At 37.3% G+C, this 20361-nt stretch overlaps 1 protein-coding gene across 1 annotated transcript in view; it reads left to right on the top strand.

Moving 5' to 3' along the window:
* Positions 1-15613, top strand: part of LOC135092152 (piwi-like protein 1) — a 41401-nt gene extending 25788 nt beyond the window's left edge. Inside the window, exons 14-21 of the mRNA XM_063990416.1 lie at positions 1109-1265; positions 1784-1903; positions 2011-2179; positions 2698-2819; positions 11434-11588; positions 12285-12432; positions 12544-12650; positions 13648-15613. Of these exons, the coding sequence (XP_063846486.1) occupies positions 1109-1265; positions 1784-1903; positions 2011-2179; positions 2698-2819; positions 11434-11588; positions 12285-12432; positions 12544-12650; positions 13648-13657 (988 nt within the window). The 3' untranslated portion in view covers positions 13658-15613. The remainder of the gene's footprint in view (positions 1-1108; positions 1266-1783; positions 1904-2010; positions 2180-2697; positions 2820-11433; positions 11589-12284; positions 12433-12543; positions 12651-13647) is intronic.
* Positions 15614-20361: the final 4748 nt, after the last annotated feature.

The following is a 20361-nucleotide window of genomic DNA, read 5'->3' as shown; positions in this document are numbered from 1 at the left end:
AGACTTCCTTCAGGCTGAATACCACAACAGTTTCTTATCCACAATGTCTCACCAAGTTTTCTTTCTGTTTTATGATTTGAACAACTTTTTCTGTTAGCTTTGTGTCGTTTGTCTTGGTTTGTTCTTCACAATTTTCCTAAAATCAATCTTTTCTTCCTCTTGTTCTTTCTTCCAATTTTCCTGTTTTATGTTTAACTCTTCCACTTTGCCTTCATATTCCATTGCTTTCTTTTCACATATCGTTAGTTTTTTATGTAGATCGTCGATGCACCTTTCCGCACCACCTTCTCAGTGATCAAAGTTTCAACCTTCTCCATCTTGTCAAATCTATCCTTCATTTCGGTCTCCAGTGTGATAATTCTCCTTCCCATCATTGCTTCCACAACCCTTCGGTCCTCTTCCCCAAATCCTGAGAATGAGAAGTCTCTCTGTCTTGCCTCCGGGACAGTCCCTGTTGGTGTAAACAACATAGTGTTGACCAAAGTAGCCCCTCTTCACCACTGCTGCTGCTTCACCACTAGCTGCTTTCTACAGAACACTTTTGGGGACAGGACAGCAACGAGTAAAACCAGTGTGAACTCTCACCTCTATTTTCACTAGGGCAGCTCTCAGCAACATAGTTGGCTGGATTTTAAGGAGCGCCTGTTTGCGTTGACTTCTCTGTCTGCCATGACAGTGGTGTGTGTGTGTGTGTGTGTGTGTGTGTGTGTGTGAGAACTGGTGTATTGTGCATCAAATATTCACAGTTCAGAGTTGTGTCTTTCTCATGCCATTTTTTATTTATTTATTTGCTTTATTTTATTTTATTTTTTTATTTATTTTTTTTATTTATTTAGAAAAATGTATATATACAATCACCGAATTTTTATTTATTTTATTTATTTTATTTTTTTTTATTTATTTATTTATTTATTTTTTTTTAGCTTTCAAAAGATTAGATCAAGTTACATATAGGGACAGTAGATGGATGATTATTTAGTACAGAAAGTTTTCCATGTCTAAACTTAATGGCTTCATGAAACTTCCCTTTTTATCTCTGACATAATTTGCTTTCAGTTATATTTTGTTACATATTATCATCTCTTTCCATCTCCCTCCCTCCGAACAGTCACTGCCTTCAGAGCGAGAGCATGCAGGAGTGTGTGAGTGCCTTGGGTAATTGTGGTGGGTTTCAGTTGGTGCTGGTGGTGCTGCCAAACAATAGAATGGACTTCTACAGCGCCGTCAAGAGGCAGCTGGCCATCAACATGGGAATTCCCAGCCAGGTGTGTGTTGTTTGTTAGTCTGGAGTCTTGTGGGTTTTCTGTCTGGTGTGTTAGGGTCCTGTCAGTCTATCTGGTTTGTCAAACTTCCTGGGGCTCTGTCAGTCTATCATTGGCTTGCCAAACTTCCTGGGCTCTTGTCATTCTATCAGTGGCTTGTCAAATTTGCTGGGGTCTTGTCAGTCTATCAGTGGCTTGTCAAACTTCCTGAGGTCTTGTCAGTTGATTAGTGGTTTGTCAAACTTCCTGGGAATCTTGTCAGTTTATCAGTGGCTTGTCAAACTTACTGGGATTCTGTCAGTCTATCAGTGGCTTGTCAAACTTGCTGGTGTCTTGTCAATCTATTCATGGCTCATCAAACCAATGAAAGTGCTCTGTTTCTACTTACAACCCATTTAAAGCTCAGTAAAAGCATGTAATTCCTTCATACAGCTCATAAAAACAGCATTGTGCCCTCATGTGCTTCACAGCTGCAAGAAAGAACTTAACATACTTACAACCTTCCCTCATGTCTCCTGTAGTGTGTTCTGAGCCGCACACTGTTCAAGAAGCAGAGGCTGATGTCTGTTGCCACCAAGATTGCCATTCAAATCAACTGCAAGCTGGGAGGGGAGCCATGGGGTGTGGCCATCCCTGTCAAGGTGAGGCAAGGTGTCATTGTCCCCTTATGTCATCCTATCATAGTTCCCCATGCCTTCTATCAGTTCCTACCATCTCTCTACATGACAGCCTCTTCTGTATTTTCCAGAACACAATGGTGATAGGTTATGATGCCTATCATGAAAAGGGATCAAGAAATGTTTCCTATGGTGCTGTGGTGTCCTCGCTCAACCAGGGCTGGTCTCGTTACCTCTCCCAGGCTGCCACACACAAAAACCATGAGGAACTTACCAATAATTTTACCCTGGGAGTGAGGAGTGAGTGATAATTTGCATACAAGTTGTGTTTGGAAGTGTTGCAGTGTGCCTCAGTACAATTTTGCTCTGGTAGTCAGGAGTGTTTGTGGTGATGTGTATGTGTTATGTTTGGAAATGTTGCAGTGTGTGTCTGGACTTTTGACTTACTCCTCTGTCTCTTCCTTCCCTTCCTTCCTCTCATATACACAGTACTGTAGTCTTTCACTAGTCAAGCCTCATTCATTGTACACAAGACCCCTTTCCTTGCCTACTAACTTCTCTCTCTCTCTCTATCACCATTAAGCTTCTAACACCACTAGTCTCTCTCTCTTCCCTCCCTTCCTTCCTTCCTTTCTGGAACAGTACCCTAATTATCCTTCATTCATATTTCATCCAGCATACGCAGCAAGTCACCTGCAGTATCAAGCTTCTAAGACCCTGTAGTTCAATATACATGTCACTCTCTTTACAAGCTTGAGAGCTCCTGTTGTCTGTCACTATATCATGAAGATTCTAAGACCCTCTGTCTCCCCCTTTAGATGCACTGCAGAGGTATAAGCAGGAGAACGGAACCCATCCCTCCCGTGTGTTAGTGTACAGGGATGGGGTTGGCGAGGGGCAGATTGAGTACGTGATGGACCATGAGATTGCTGGCATCCAGGTAAAGTTGTGAGTGAATTGGTGAATGTGTGTTTAAAGTGACAGTATATATTTATTTATTTATTTATTTATTTATTTATTTATTTATTTATTTATTTATTTGTTGCTCTTCAAGAGTGAAAGTATATTTGTTCTTGGAGTGAGAGATCCACTTTATTTTTCATTCTTCAGGAGTGGGATACATGTTTGTTCTTCAGGAGTGAAAGATGTATAGTGTTTGTCTATTTCTTTCTTTAGAAGTGAATGATTTATATTTTTTGTCCTTATGGAATTTGAAGTGAAAAAGTGTGACATGTAGAGACAGAGATCCGATGCTATTAATATTCTTGAGATCACAGCAGGGCCCCACAACACACACACACACACACACACACACACACACACACACACACACACACACACACACACACACACACAATCTTAGACCATCTTTGCAAGCGGACGTACAAGGGGAGCTCCTGGACGACAGGGATACTACCTAGTTGTTGTGCTGGTTGAAAGTTTTATGACTCATTGCTGTCCCAAGTTAAACTTTAAAAGAAATTTGAAAGGAAAGGAAATAATTCAAAAGAGGTGGGAAACTATACTTTTTGGCATCCGTACCAAGAGCTGAAAGGTTTGTTTATGTCGGACAGCTGATCATGGCGGCCAGTAGGAAGAGGAGTCTTGGATTTTAGTGGTTTTGCAGAGGATGATGGCTAGTTGCAGGAGAAACTGAATGCAAGGAAATTAACCATGCTAGAGGTGAAGGTTGAAGAGATATGGGAGAAGGTAAGAGACCTAGAAATAAGAAATGGGAGGTTGGAACAAGAAAACAAGTCACTAAGAAAGGAATTAGAAAATGAAGAGAAAGTGCTGCAGAAAGAGATACATAAGGAAAACCAAATTAGAATGCTAGAAATGAAAATGGGAATGACGGATAAAATAATGAAGGCTAGAGAAATACAAATGAATATGCTGGAGGAAAGGATGAAAAACATTGACATTGAAGTCCAAGACAAAAACAGGGATAAGCAAATTAAGGAAAGCCAAGAACAAGTTTAAGGAAATGGCAGAAAGATCCATAAATAAGTGTGAGGAGTTGGAGAAAAAAGTGAGTTATACAGAAGTAGTGAAGGACCAGATGAGTAAAGAAGGCTTGACTAAAGAGGTTATAATTGTAATAAAGGAAAAGGAAAACCTGGTAAGAGACACTGTAGATAAAAAAGAAGAGCGTAATCATCTTTGGCCTGGAAGAAAGTGAGATAAAAAATTGGTAAAAAGAGAAGCAGAACAAAGAAAAACAGCTTGATTAGTACTGAGTGTGATAAACGAAGGGGATACAAAGTTGGAAGATGAAATAGAGGAGGTGTACAGGATTGGTAAATACAATCAAGGAAAAAGTAGACTATTGAAAATCAAACTAAAATCCCGAACAGCAGTTGAAGAAACACTGGCAAGTGCGTGGAAGCTAGCCAAAAGTAACAAGTTTAAACAAGTCTGGATTAGAAGAGAAATGAATGAGGAGGAAAGGAAGAAACTTAATGAATTGAGAAGTGAAGCAAAAGAAAGGAACGAACAGAGAACACAAGAGGAAAAGGAACTTTTTTCTGGAAAGTAATGGAGGAAGTGTTACATGTGAAGAGTGAAGGATGCAGAGGCACAGCTGTAAGAGAGGGAGGGACTTGGACGGGCATACACTAATGTGGATGGTTTAGCTTCAGTGATGGATGAAGTGAATGAATTTATAAAAGCAAATGAACCAGACATCATGGCAATGGTAGAAACTAAACTAAGATTCAGAAACACCAAATTTAGGAGGGGGGAAAGTACAATATGTGGATAAGAAACAGATGTGGAAAAGGAGGAGGTGGAGTGATGATGCTTGTTAAAAAGGGTATCAGGGTGGAAAAGGCAGAAGGCTTGGTGGAAGGCCTAAACTTACAACTAGTAAATGGAAGAAGAGGATTACGATATGTCACTGGTGTATGTCTCACCAAAAACAAAGACCTGGAATATATAAGAGCATGAACAGTTGCTGAGTGAGACAAAAGAATGGCTTGTAAAGAAAATTAAAGAAAACAACAAAATTGTTATAATGGGAGATTTTAATTGTAAAAAGATAAATTGGGAGGAGTGGAACACAAGAGGAGGAGAACACTCATGGGGAGATAAGGTTCTGAAACTGGCAATGAACAATATTATGACAGAGTGAGTTGAGGAAAACACTAGATACAGAGGAGGAGAGAAGCCATCAAGACTTGGTTTGGTATTATCAAAAGAAACATATTACAGAAAACATGAACTATAGTTGTCCACTTGGAAAAAGTGACCATGTCATAATAAGGTTTTGTATCAAAGAAAAAAGAGGAAAGTAGATGTGAAGATTATAAAAGTGAAAGATTAATTATGGTAAGTCAAATTTTGAACAAATGAGGAGATACTTTGGTGAAGCCGACTGGAGTACACTTATCACAGCAAGTAATGTGCAAAAGAAGTGGGAAGCTTTCATCAATATTTATGAAGAGGGAGTGAAAAGATATGTACCAAAAGTAGAGATAAAGAGAAGATATAACAATGACTGGTATAACAGAAGAGGTGAAATAGCTAGGGAGGAGAGGGAAACAGCATGGAATAGATGGCGGAGCAAAAATACGCAGGAGCTATGGCAAAACTACACAACTACAAGAAATGAATATGTAAGGGTTATTAGAGAAGAAAGGAAAAATTATGAGAAAGATGTTATGGACAAATGCAAAGAGGAACCAAAACTATTCTTCAGATATGTGAACAGCAAAATGAAAAATAGAGAAGGAATAAGCAGATTGAAGGTGAATGGTCAAATGTGTGAGGATCTGGCTGAATTGGCAGAGATAATGAACAGGAGTTTTCAATCAGTATTCACAAAAGAATTTGTGTGCCATTTGTGTGGCAGAGGAAGATGAGTGAAGAAATGGCTTTGGGGAAAATCTAAGTGACTGAAGAGGATGTCCAGAAACAGATGGAGGGACTAGACGTTAGGAAGGCCCCTGGACCTGATGTAGTGTTAGGATGGATACTAAAAGAGTGCAATCAGCAGTTGACATGGGTAATACATAATATTATTGAAAGCTCCCTAATTGAAAGCAGCCCCAATTGAATGGAAGAGAGCCAACATAGTGCCAATCTACAAAGGTGGTAGTAAAGAGGAACCCTTAAACTATAGACCTGTCTCTCTAACAAGTGTGGTGTGTAAAATGTGTGAAAGGTTGGTGAAGGATAAATGGATGCAGTACCTAGAAGGAAATGAAGTGATAATAAAGCAACAACTTAGATTTTAGGAGAGGGAGATCGTGTGTTACAAACTTACTGAGTTTTTATTCTAGAGTGGTGGATATAAGGCAAGAAAGAGATGGATGGGCTGATTGTGTTTATTTAGACCTGAAGAAGGCCTTTGATAAAGTGCCACACAGGAAATTGTTGTGGAAGTTGAAGCATAATGGTGGGCTAAGGGTGGGGATCTGCTGAGATGGATGGAAAATTTCTTGATAAAACAGAGAAATGAGAACGGTGGTAAAAGATCAAAAATCATCATGGAGGGAAGTCATAAGTGGGGTACCCCAAGACTCAGTACTTGCACCAATCATGTTTGCAGTCTATATGAATGATATGACGGAGAGTGTGAACAGCTACATGATCTTTTTTGCGGATGATGCAAAGTTGCTGAAGAAAGTTGAGAGTGCAGAGGACTGTGGAATGTTACAAGAAGACCTGAACAAGATATCAGAGTGGAGTTATACATGGGAAATGGAATTTAATTTAAAGAAGTGTAAGGTAATAGAATTTGGAAAAAGTACAAGAAGAGTAAAAGGAAATTGTGTTGAATGGTGTAAGGTTGAGTGGAGGAGAAGAGGAAAAGGATCTCAGTGTTGGTCACTGGGAACCTGACCCCGGAAAGACACATTAGCAAAATTACAGAAGAAACCTATAACTTGTTGAGAAGAATAAGGTAGGCCTTTGCATATATGGATGAAGAGATGGTCAGGAAGATGATCGTGTCGCTGATAATACCTAGACTAGAATATGCAGCAGTAGTGTGGTCGCCATACAAGAAAAAGGATATAAAGAAGTCAGAGAGAGTTCAGAGAGCAGCTACGAAGATGGTACCAGGTATCAGGGACTTGTCATATGAAGAGAGACTGGAAAGGCTACATCTACCAATGTTGGAAAAGAGGAGAGAAAGGGGAGACTTGATTGCGATATATAAAGCATATGAGGGAGTAGAGGAGGTGGACCGGAGCGACTTAATGGTCTGGGATACACAGGACACTAGAGGACATGGAAAGAGGCTGAAGAGGAGTGCTTGTGGAAGAGACTTCAAAAAGTATAGTTTCCCATATAGAAGTATTGATGTATGGAACAGTCTGGATGAGGAGATAGTAAATGCAGAAAGTATACATGGATCCAAGGCTAAGTTGGATGTTAAAAGATATGGAGATGGGACAGCACGAGCATAGCTCTTTTCCCATAAAGCACAACTAGGTAAATACACACACACTCACTCGAGTCATCATCAAGTAAACAAGCAGCGATCCAAGCTCCAGCAGAGAAAGATTTTGTTTGACCACGGCCACCACTAGGAGTCTAGAATGTGTTCCTAGGTGGGAGCTGTGCTCAAGTAGAGTTGTCCTGTCTCCAGAAATAAAAAATAAATAAATAAGGGGAAAATTTAAGTAATAACAGATGTAATAAAATGAGTAAAAGCTCCAGCAAGGCGGATGTCATATGTAGGAGCGGAATGTTGCCAACGGGGTTACCATTTCCAGGATTTGAGGAAGATAATGAACTACATGAAAAAATGCAAGGAAGGAAAGTGGTTTTAATGAAGGGGATGATCAGTGACCTCATTGAAAGAGTGAAAAAAAATTTGAAAAAAAAAAGAACATGACCTGGATGAGGAAAACAAAGAATTGAAAACACTGTGTGCTGATCTAAAAACAAAATTGAAGGAAAACAATGATATTGTTAAAAAACAGGATAATGAAGTGATAGGGATGAAAAGTGAACATCAAATCAGGAGGAAGGAAAAAGAGGAAGAAAAAGTTAACTTTACTTAATCATAGAAGTGCAAAAGAAGGAAAAGACAGATTTAAGTAAGAAAATTGTGAAAGTGATCAAACAGAAGGAATCAATGGTAAGGGACACAGTGGACAAAAAGAAATGTATTATTATATATGGATTAAAAGAGGAAACAGAGCCAGTAAGATACAAGAAGGAAAGAGAACAAAAAAAGGTAGCAGAGGATGTTGTAAGAAATATACAGAGAGAAGGGGAGGACTTGATAAGTGAAATTTAGGAAATACGTAGATTGGGAAAGTATATAGAAGGAGGAGAGCAACCACTGAAAGTAAAGTTTAGGGCACAAACAACAGCCATAGAAGTGATATCGAATGCATGGAAACTGGACAAGACAGAGCAATACAGGAAAGTTTGGATAAAGAGGGACGTGAATGAGGAGGAGAGACTCAAGGTAAACGATCTAATAAAAGAAGCCAAGGCAAAAAATGAGAACAGAACAGAGGAAGAGAAAAAGAAGTTCTATTGGAAGGTAAAAGATGAGAGGCTCAGAAAGTGGTATCTGACAAAAAAAAAAGAATAGAAAATGTAAATAATGTATGGAAAAATAAAAAGTGGACAGTGGCATATACAAATATAAATGGTTTAATATCAACATTGGAAGAATTGAATAATCATATTAAGATAAAGCAGCCCAACATGGGTATTACTGAAGTGAAACTAAATGAGACAACAGAAAATATAAGAATTGGTAATAGTAATTATGATGTGTGGATAAAACATAGAAATAATAAGAAAGGGGGAGTAATTATGATGTGTGGATAAAACATAGAAATAATAAGAAAGGGGGAGGAGTCATGTTACTTACAAAGAAGAGTATAACAGTGGAAGAGGTTGAAATGGGAGAAGGAATGGTGGAAGTAATTAGAATTAAAACAAAAAGGAAAGGAGAAGGAAGAAGAGATTTTGCAGTGGCTTATGTACCCCTAAAGACAAATGCATGGACACAAGAGGATTATAAATTATTGTTAAGAGATACTAGTAACTGTTTGGAGAGAATACTGGCAGAGAGTAATAATATAACACTTATGGGTGACTTTAATTGCAGGGAGGTATGCTGGGAAGAGTTGACCACAGACAGGGGAGAAGAATCATGGGGATATATGCTTCTGAATTTAATAATGACAAATACTGTGACACAGTGGATTGGAGAAAATACAAGATTTGCGGGTAATGAAGAAGCATCAAGGTTAGACTTGGTGTTTACAAAGGAAATGGACATCATTGAAGGAATAATTTATCAGTGCCCACTAGGTAAAAGTGACCATCTGTTAATTGAATTCAGTATAGGCAGTGGTCCAATAGAAAATAGGAATGAAATTTACAAGAATTGGAGATATAATTACAGGAAAGCAGATTTTATCAGGTTGAGGGAATATTTTGCAGAGGCTAAATGGAAGCAACTGTTCACGTCAAGTAGTACGCAGGAAAAGTGGGATGTATTCATGGAAATTTATAATGAAGGGGTCAGTAGATATGTACCGAAGATCAAAACAAAGGAAGTGAAAAAGAAAAAAAGACTTCAATACGAGATGTATAACAGCAAGAAAAGAAAAAGAAGTAGCATGGAATAGATGGAGAAAAAAAAGGAGGAAGTGAGAAATGGGAAGAATTTAAGAAACAAGAAACGAATATATCAGAATCCTGAGAGATGAAGAAAGGAATTATGAGAAAGATATAGTTAACAAATGCAAAGATGAGCCGAAGTTATTCTTCAGATATGTGAATGGGAAGATGAAAAACAGGCAAACAATAGATAAATTAACGAAAGATGACATTACATACAAATATACACGGTTACAAGCAGAATTAATGAACAAGTGCTTCCAGTCAGTATTCACCAAAGAAAGCAGATTTGAAGGAGAAAGAGCATGGCACAGAGACAATGTGATGAGAGAGATACAAGTGGACATATGTGAAATTAAGATTATGAAAGATTTGGATGTAAGTAAGGCTCAAGGACTGGATGGAGTGTCCAACTGGATACTTAAGGAATGTTGTGAACAACTGGCAGAAGGCATACGCAATACCATAATATGTTCTTTTAAGGAAGAAGAAATCCCTTTAGACTGGAAGAGAGCCAATATTGTGTCCATTTTCAAAGGAGGTAATAAAGAAGATCAATTGAATTACAGACCAGTGTCCCTAACAAGTGTGGTGGCAAAAATAGTGGAAAGAATATCTAAAAACAGATGGATGGAATATTTAGAAGAAACACATACATTGATTGGCAGACAATTTGGTTTCAGAAGTGGAAGATTGTATGTCATGAATTTAGTGAGCTTTTATAGTAGAGCAATTGATATAATTCAAGAGAGAGAGAGAGAGGGTTGGGCAGACTGTGTTTATTTAGACCTAAAAAAAGTATTTGATAAGGTACCACATCAGAGACTGCTATGGAAAATTCAAAATATAGGGGGTTTACAAGGAAACACACTGAAATGGATTACAGACTTCTTGAGGGATAGAGAAATGAGAACAGTAATAAAGGGAGAAAAATCAGAATGGTGTAGAGTTACAAGTGGAGTACCACAGGGGACAGTCTTATCCCCCGTAATGTTTCTGGTGTATGTCAACGATATGGTGGATGAGGTTGACATTTATATGTCTGCAGACAATGCAAAATTATTGAAAAGAGTGGAAAACAATATGGATTGTAAAATATTACAGAAAGATCTAAATAAGATAAATAAATGGAGTAAGAAATGGGAAATGGAATTCAATGCAAACAAATGAAAGGTGATGGAATTAGGAAAAAGCAAAAGAAGATTGACAAGTTCCTACACCATGGGAGAAGTGGAAATTAAGAAAACCAAAGAAGAAAAAGACCTGGGAATTACAATAAGTGATAATTTATCACCAGAAAAACATGTAAACAAAATAGTTGGGAAAACCTATGAGTTACTAAGAAAGATGAAAGGGGCATTTGCTTACATGGATGAAGAGATGATGAAAAAGTTGATGGAATATGTGATTCAATCAAAACTGGAATATGCCACAATTTTTTGGTCACCCCATAATAAAAAGGAAATAAGGAAAATAGAAAGGATCCAAAGAACTGCAACCAAATTGGTACCAAGTTTGAGAGATTTAACCTATGAAGAAAGATTAAGGAGATTGAAGCTTCCATCATTACAAGAGAGAAGAGAAAGAGGGGACCTGATTGCTATATACAGAGCTTTAAAGGGTAAGGATCAAGTTGACAAAGAAGACTTATTTGTGTGGGACTCAAGAGATACAAGAGGACATAGAGTGAAATTGAGGAAAACACCAAGTAGAAGAGATGTCAAGAAATATGGTTTCCCAAATAGAAGCATAGAAATATGGAACAACTTAGATGAAACAGTGGTACAAGCAACAAATATTCATGAATTTAAAGTTAAGCTAGATGTTTATAGATATGGAGACAGGACAGCACGAGCATAGCTCTTTTCCTGTAAAACACAACTAGGTAAATACACACACACCACTAAACATAAGGTAACACTAATTCCCACCACTCTTCCTCCTTCCTGGCACAGAGATGCTTTGACGAGATGTGCGAAACAAAGCCAGAGTTTGCATTCATCATCGTGTCTAAGAAGATCAACACAAGAATCTTTCTGAATAACAAGGGAAGAGTTGGGAACCCACCCCCTGGCACTGTGGTTGATGATGTCATTACCTTGCCAGAGAGGTTGGTACCCCTGTTGTAGTAGTGGTGGTGGTGGTAGTAGTAGTAGTAGTAGTAGTAGAAGTAATATTGAGTGCTCTTGTAAGTGGGATTGTGGTAATGTAACACAGGGTAGAGCAGAAAAACCTTATTTCTTTTAATGCTTCGACAAGCTAAAGTTTCCCTGTTGTATTATGTGTTTCGTCGCCACAATCCCACTCACTTGTCCAAATCTATACATGCTTTTGTGATTCTAGTGATGGCTTTAAGTCATGTTTCTGCATTATTACCTGTAAATATGTCTTAGATTTAATTATTTTGGAGACAGTTTAGCCAGTTTTCTGTGTCATTTAGAAAACATCAATTAGGAGCAAATTTATCTGTGAACTTTGAGAATTAGTGTGTGAATTTGACTTAATTGAAAATGGTCTATGAGGGGCCAACATTCCAAACTTGTGATTCTAGTGGTAGTTTAGCCAAGATTCTGCATTAGTTATAGGAAAAAACATCCATTAGAATCTTAGTAATCTCTGACCTTTGAAAACCAGTGTGTGAATCAGACTTACCATCTCAGCAGCCTTTGAAAACCATGAGGCCAACAATGAAAACGCAACATTCTACATCGTTACTGTGAAAACTCCCATTAAAACCAGGCAAATCACCCTCATTGACTTTAAAAACATTACAAAACAGGTCATAAACTACATTTCTCCATAACAGATATGACTTCTACCTGGTGCCTCAGAGTACAAACTTAAGCACGGTGTCCCCTACCTCCTTCAACATCATCACTGACACCACTGGACTTAAGCCAGACTACATGCAGAGGCTGGCATTCAAACTAACCCATCTGTATTATAACTGGCAGGTACGGGGTTTTGTTCCTTGTACCTTTTGTGTCTTGGATTTCTGCCTCGTAATTATCAGGTACCTGTTTTCCGTTCATGCACTCAGTAATTGATATTTTTCCTGCCTGCAGGGAACAGTCCGAGTTCCTGCCCCCTGTATGTTTGCTCACAAGCTTGCCTTCATGATGGGCCAGGTGGTAAATAGGGCACCTCATCAGAACCTCCTCACATCCCTCTGGTAAGTATCCTGCATTTGTCGCCCTTGATAGATCACTTACGTTGTTGCAGGATTAGAGGAAGGTGGTGGTGGTGGAATTAAAGATATAAAGTATGGTTGTGAATGTATGTGCATTTCTGAAATGTTTATGTATAAGTTTATTTGTATTTCCATTTATCACTGTGTTAATATTTTGTATTTTGTGTTATTTTTTTACAATTATTGTATTTAACATGTTATGTTTTTAAGGTAATTTCTGTAACTTTCCATCCATTACAGGAGTTTGTTTTGATATTTTGCACTGTTGACGTTTCACTTTATGCTTTTTTGTGTGTTTTCTGCATTGCATCTGATAACTTGTCACATCTCATGCCTTTGTTCTGTTTCTTCTTCAATTTTTACAGTTTGATAACTTTTTCAGTGCATCGAAGAAGTTGATATTCCTCTTGTTGCTGTATTCTCTGCCTTAATTTCGATCTTGGTGTTTGATATTTTGCAGCTCGTTAAATTTTCATGAGTTTTGCCGCTTAATTTCTGTCTGCAGTGTGAGTAAAAACTTATATTTTCACTTGCATCCTGTCTTAATTTCTGTCTTGGTGTTCAATATTTTGCAGTGTGAGTAAAAACTTATATTTTTGCTTGCATCTTGTCTTCTAATCGCTATCTCAGGCATTTTAATATTTTGCTGCACTAGTTAAAATTTACATTTTCACTTAAGTATTGTATATCAATTTCTGTTTCTGGTGTCTAATATTTTCCAGTGCGAGTAAAGACTTATATTTTCACTTGCATCTTGTCTGTTAATCGCTATCTCAGGTGTTTAATATTTTGCAGTGCAAGTAAAAACTTATACTTTAACTTCCATCTTGTCTGTTAATTTGTCTTGGTGTTCAATATTTTGCAGTGCGAGTAAAAACTCGTATTTCCACTTGTATCTGGTCTGTTAATTGCTATCTCAGTGCTTAATACTTTGCAGTGTGAGTAAAAACTGTTATATTTTCACATGGTTTGTTTCCAGGTACTTGTAAGGATGAATTGATGCCAGCTGGGAGTGAAGAGAGAGTACCATTCACCAAACCACTGAGAGGATTGTGTGGCTGTTGATTCATCACCTTAGTGCCCAAAATATAACATGATGTACTTGAGGATCTATATAACAGCAATATGACTGACTGCCTTGAAAGCAGCCTCACTACTATTAAGTCTGTAATACATTTTCATTCTTAGGAGTCAAAGGATGATGTAACAACGCCACACAGATCTGAACTAAAAGAAAACATGTGAAAATTCTTAAGTACATGGATACAAGCAAGTTTATGCGCACGCGCACGTGCGCACACACACACACACACACACACACACAAAAAAAAAAAAAATAATAATAATAATAAATAAATAAATAAATAAATAAATAAATGAATAAATAAATAAATAAATAAATAAAATAAAATAAATAAGTAAAAAATAAATAATAAATAAATAAATAAATACCTATGTTTACATAGAAAATACATAGAATACACAGAAATAAACTAAAATGCAACTGCTTTCGTGGCTACAGTAATAATACAGTCCTTTAAAATACAGACTACTTGCAGTAATATTGTGTCCTTATGGTCCTTTTGTCATGACGATCAATCCTCTGAGATGATTGATAGTGTCATGACAAAAGGACCATAAGGACACACTATTACTGGAAGTAGTCTGTATTTTAAAGGACTGTATTATAACATGTAACCACAAAAGCAGTTGTATTTTAGTTTATTTCTGTGCATTCTAAGTATTTTATATGTAAACTTTTTTTTTTTTTTTTTTTTTTTTTTTTTTTTTTTTTTTTTTTTTTTTTTTTTGTGTGTGTGTGTGTGTGTGTGTGTGTGTGTGTGTGTGTGTGTGTGTGTGTAAACTTGCTTGTATCTTCATATACTTAAGAGTTTTCACATGTTTTATTTTAGTTCAGGTCTGTGTGGCATTACATAACCCTTTTGACTCCTAAGAAGAATGAAAATGTATTACAGACTTAATAGTGTAGGGTAGTGAGGCTGCTGTCAAGGCAGTCAGTCATATTGCTGTCATTTAGGTCCTCAAGTACATCATGTTATATTTTGGGTACTGAGGTTACACAAAGTCTGAAAATGTTAGTTGAAGGGTGATGGAGAGTCTTGTTCCCCTTTCTCTCTCTCTCAGTAAGTCAAGGAGTTCAGTTTTGAGTTTGTTTCAGTTTACACAGATCAGTATGCTAAAATAGTAGGGGTTGACAAGGTTTGGGGAGACTAAAAAGATGAATTTGTGGATTGTTTGGTCTCCCACACTTAGAAACTTAAGTCTTTAGAGAATAAGATATCTTATATAATATCTTATATGGATTAGTAGTTTATGATTCAGTTTGGTCTCCCACACACAGACAGATTTAAGTCTTCAGAGAATAAGATATAATTTTTAATATCTTACATGGATTAGTAGTTTGATCTTTAGTTTGATCTTTAGAGATAAGATATAATCGCTAATATCTTGTGTGGAATAGTAATTTAGGATTCAGTTTGGTCTGCCACACACACAGACAAACTTAAGTCTTGAGAGAATAAGATAGAATTCCTAATATCTTATGTTGATTAGTAGTTTAGGCTTCAGTTTGGTCTCTCACACACAAGCAAACTTAAGTCTCTAGAGAATAAGATATAATTACTAATATCTTGTGTCGAATAATGTTCTGGATTCATATTAATTAAGTCATCCTCACTCGTAAATGAATTTGAGTTAGAGAATATGATAAATTAAATTAAGCTAATGACACTTGGAGAAAAGATTGAAATGTGTTAGTCTTGAATACTGTAAAATGCATTGAAAGTATAAGTAAAGATTTGTAAATCCAGGAGTGCTCTAGAACAAAAAGTTTTGCCTTAACTACAGGCACTGGGAATATTTGAGTGTAATGAAGATTTGTAAAACCAGAAGTGCCCTAGAAGAAATAAATGTATATTATTGGACTGCTTTATCATTTACACTGTTACTAAGGCATTACAAATAAGAACATGAGAAATTGATAATGAGATGTGATTTTTCTGTTGTCTTTTAACAATTATAAAGATAATTTTAAGAGTAGAGGCTGAAAAAACATAATTTGCTGTGTAAGTCTTGCGAGTTATAATATTGTTTGGAAAAAAATTTAAAAATGGCAATATGTACAGAATTTACCCATTCTCTCTCTCTCTCTCTCTCTCTCTCTCTCTCTCTCTCTCTCTCTCTCTCTCTCTCTCTCTCTCTCTCTCTCTCTCTCTCTCTCTCTCTCTCCATGACAGTAATATATATTTTTAAGTTTATAGCATGAATTGTTATGCTGGTCAACCTTAGTCTTCGTATTTAGAGGTGAGTCTATTGTAATCTTTGTTTTGTGTTATATAATCTCATTTTGTCTTTGTGTAATGTTTGCTTTATATTATTTGATTATATATATATATATATAGAGAGAGAGAGAGAGAGAGAGAGAGAGATTCATTTTCACATTTTCCTCTTCTCAGTATTTTTTTTTTTTATCTATTATTTTTATTATACAAGTATTTTTTTGTTATGCGTATTTTGTTAATATGGCGTTTGAGGTTTTAAACATTTCATCATATTCCTTATTTGTTTATCAATTTAACTATTTTAACTTACTATGACTTGTTTTAAGCACCTCTTTATAATTTCTTCGCATGTGACTCATTATTCCTGGACCTTTTTTTTTTTGTATGCTTTGTTTTTGTTTTGTTTACTTACTTGTCTGTTATATACATAGTAACATTTAGCTAAGTCACCCTTACAACAAGTAGTGACTAATCGTAAATATTTTTCCCAGTATGGTGAACAGAACCGGGGGAATAATAATGAATTATAATTCATACATTAAAATAAAAAAAAAAACCCTGTCACTAACAAAAATATAAAACTAACAAATAACTAAAGATCAAGCGGACCGAAACAGTACAAAACGCATTTTCTCGCAAATCAAAATGAATCATTAAATCTATTCTTGATATATAACTTGAATTAAAACAGCAAAAAATAAATCAAGACCAGGAAAAATACGAAAAAGACCAGAAATAAGCGCTAAAATACCTACAACAAAGAGAATCCTAAAATATTTAAGCAAGCGATCTCGTTCTTCCTGGGAATAAAATTTCAATCGGGTGTGGCCAAGGTAGCATTGTCAACACCACCTTAACTTCAAAATGTGATGTTTTTCTCCGGTTTCCCTTCCTCTTGGTGCAGGTTTCCCGCGGTGAGTAGAAAGACTAAGGTTAAAAAAAAAATTTATACATTCCTTGGGGTGCGGTTAAATTAAAGAATTGTGGAGATACGTTTTGGATTCTAATTTGAGGTTATTTGAGCTTAAGCTGGTTTTTGTTGGGGATTTGTTAGGCTTTGGGTTATTTTTTTCGCAGGTTTTTATTTCGGCGTGTTTGTTATCAGTGTGTGTGTGTGTTCATGTAGCATTTTAAAGTTGCCCTTTCTTTAGTTTTGAAAATTTCCATTTTTTTTTTTTTTTTTTTTTTTTTTTTTTTTTTTTTTTTTTAGGTGTTACATTTGAAAATCTCCAAACTATTTTTCAGGCGTGTGGCGTTATATTTCTTATTTGTGTGTTTCAGATGTGTTTTTCATGTTCGTGTGTGTGTTAATTCTCTCTCTCTCTCTCTCTCTCTCTCTCTCTCTCTCTCTCTCTCTCTCTCTCTCTCTCTCTCTCTCTCTCTCTCTCTCTCATTAATTCATCTTTCTCGACTCATCCATCTGTCTCCTCTCCCAACATCCATCCATCTTCCCGCCTCCCTCCCACCCTTTCCACCCACTGATCCTTCCCAGGCCAGTCAGTCTCCCCAGTTCGATGGTGTACAATCTCTCCCGCTGAACAAATGAAGTGCGATGCGCTGGGAGAAGCACTTTCAGTGAAACAGGTGCCGCCGCGCCCTAACAAGCCTTTAGTGCAGAAGTGTCAAACACGCGGCCCGCGGGCCACATGCTGGCCGGCCACACTCCTTAATGTGGCCCGCGGCACATCTGCTGCTCCAGTCTTTCAGAAGGCTTTCTTCATGTTTATATAACTAATCCGGTCTTTCGTCTCTTAAGGTTATCGCTTATAGTAATAAATCAGATCGCTCTCTGCCTTTTTACGTCAGAAATATTTATCATGTTTGAAACAAAGTCGTTTCAGCGCGTCTACTCTAGTGTATAGATATTAAACGTGAACGTGACGCGTCAGGTTCTTGCTTCACCCAGCCTTCCAGCACAAACACTAGTCCTTTGTCCCTCGAGTCAGGTGGACTGTTGGAGCGTTTCGTATATCCAATGTCTCATATACAAACATATTTTGAATCCCTTCATCATGTTTTCAAAGAAAAGAACAATTAATGAAGAACACCGTGTAGTGCAGGAAATGTGGATTTTTTTTTTTTTTTTTTTTTTTTTTTTTTTTTTTTTTTTTTTTTTTTTTTTTTTTTTTGCTGCAGTGAATGGAAAACCAGCCTGTTTGATTTGTAACCAAAATGTACCTGTGGCGAAGGAATATAACATTCGCAGGCATTACACAAGTACTCATGCTTCGAAGTATGATGAATATAGAGGAAAGCTGCGTGAAGGAAAAGTTAGGGAGTTAGAACAGTCACTCAAAAAGCAGCAGACTGTTAAAAAGTGTTCAACAAACCAGTGATGCTGTACTTCGGGCAAGTTATAGGATTTCACAAGAAATAGCTATATCATCGAAGCCTTTTTCGGAGGGCAACTTTATAAAGAAATGTATGCTGTTGGCCGCGGAAGATATTTGCCCTGAAAAATGTCAAGCGTTTGCAAACATAAGCCTCTCAAGAAATACAGTTTCAAATAGAATCATTGAATTATAAGAAAATTCTAGGTCAGCTCAAGGAAAAAGTTGTTAAATTTGTATAATTTTCTGTAGCAATTGATGAAAGTACAGATGTAACTGACACAGCACAACTTGCAGTTTATATACGTGGTGTAGATGAAAATATGCAGTTAACTGAAGAATTTGTGGAACTGGTACCAGTGAAGGGAACAACAAAGGGGGATCATATATTCTTGAATTTGGTAGGTGCACTAGATAGAATAGGTGTTGACTGGATGAAAACTGATTCTGGCTACAGATGGAGCACCTCAAATGGTAAAAAAAAAAAAAAAAGTGGTGTGACAACCAAGTTAAGGGAAAAACTATTAGTTGTGAACGCAGACCATCAACTTCACAGTGTTCATTGCATAATTAACAGAGAAGTGCCTTGTAGTGAGACATTAAAGATGAATCATGTCATGGATGTTTTTATTAAAGCAATAAACTTCATACGTGCACGAGGTCTAAACCACAGACAGTTCGACTGCTTATTGGAGGAAATTCACACTCACGGGCGAAATCTGCCATATCACACTGATGTTCGTTGGTTAAGCCGAGGACTCGTACTGAAACGCTTTTATGAATTAAAATGTGAAATTCAGAGGTTTATGCATGAGAAAGGAAGGGATGTGCAGGAACTTAGAGACAAAGAATGGGATCAAGATCTAGCTTTCATGGTTGAACACTTGCATTACCTGAATAGAACGCTTTTTTTTTTTTTTTTTTATGTAGGAAGGATACTGGCCAAGGGCAACAAAAATCTAATAAAAAAAATGCCCACTGAAATGCCAGTCCCAAAAAAGGGTCAAGGCAGTGGTCAAAAATTGGTGGATAAGTGTCTTGAAACCTCCCTCTTGAAGGAATTCAAGTCATAGGAAGGTGGAAATACAGAAGCAGGCAGGGAGTTCCAGAGTTTACCAGAGAAAGGGATGAATGATTGAGAATACTGGTTAACTCTTGCGTTAGAGAGGTGGACAGAATAGGGGTGAAAGAAAGAAGAAAGTCTTGTGCAGCGAGGCCGCGGAAGGACGGGAGGCATGCAGTTAGCAAGATCAGAAGAGCAGTTGGCATGAAAATAGCGGTAGAAGACAGCTAGATATGCAACATTGCGGTGGTGAGAGAGGGGCTGAAGACAGTCAGTTAAAGGAGAGGAGTTGATGAGACGAAAAGCTTTTGATTCCACCCTGTCTAGAAGAGCAGTATGAGTGGAACTCCCCCAGACATGTGAAGCATACTCCATACATGGACAGATAAGGCCCTTGTACAGAGTTAGCAGCTGGGGGGGGGTGAGAAAAACTGGCGGAGACGTCTCAGAACACCTAACTTCATAGAAGCTGTTTTAGCTAGAGATGAGATGTGAAGTTTCCAGTTCAGATTATAAGTAAAGGACAGACCGAGGATGTTCAGTGTAGAAGAGGGGGACAGTTGAGTGTCATTGAAGAAGAGGGGATAGTTGTCTGGAAGATTGTGTCGAGTTGATAGATGGAGGAATTGAGTTTTTGAGGCATTGAACAATACCAAGTTTGCTCTGCCCCAATCAGAAATTTTAGAAAGATCAGAAGTCAGGTGTTCTGTGGCTTCCCTGCGTGATATGTTTACCTCCTGAAGGGTTGGACATCTATGAAAAGACGTGGAAAAGTGCAGGGTGGTATCATCAGCATAGGAGTGGATAGGACAAGAAGTTTGGTTTAGAAGATCATTAATGAATAATAAGAAGAGAGTGGGTGACAGGACAGAACCCTGAGGAACACCACTGTTAATAGATTTAGGAGAAGAACAGTGACCGTCTACCACAGCAGCAATAGAACGGTCAGAAAGGAAACTTGAGATGAAGTTACAGAGAGAAGGATAGAAACCGTAGGA

Source organism: Scylla paramamosain, chromosome 39, assembly GCF_035594125.1.
Source record: "Scylla paramamosain isolate STU-SP2022 chromosome 39, ASM3559412v1, whole genome shotgun sequence".
Lineage (NCBI taxonomy): Eukaryota > Metazoa > Arthropoda > Malacostraca > Decapoda > Portunidae > Scylla > Scylla paramamosain.
The sequence above is the reverse complement of the archived record's forward strand: the minus strand, read 5'-3'. Positions and strand labels throughout refer to the sequence as shown.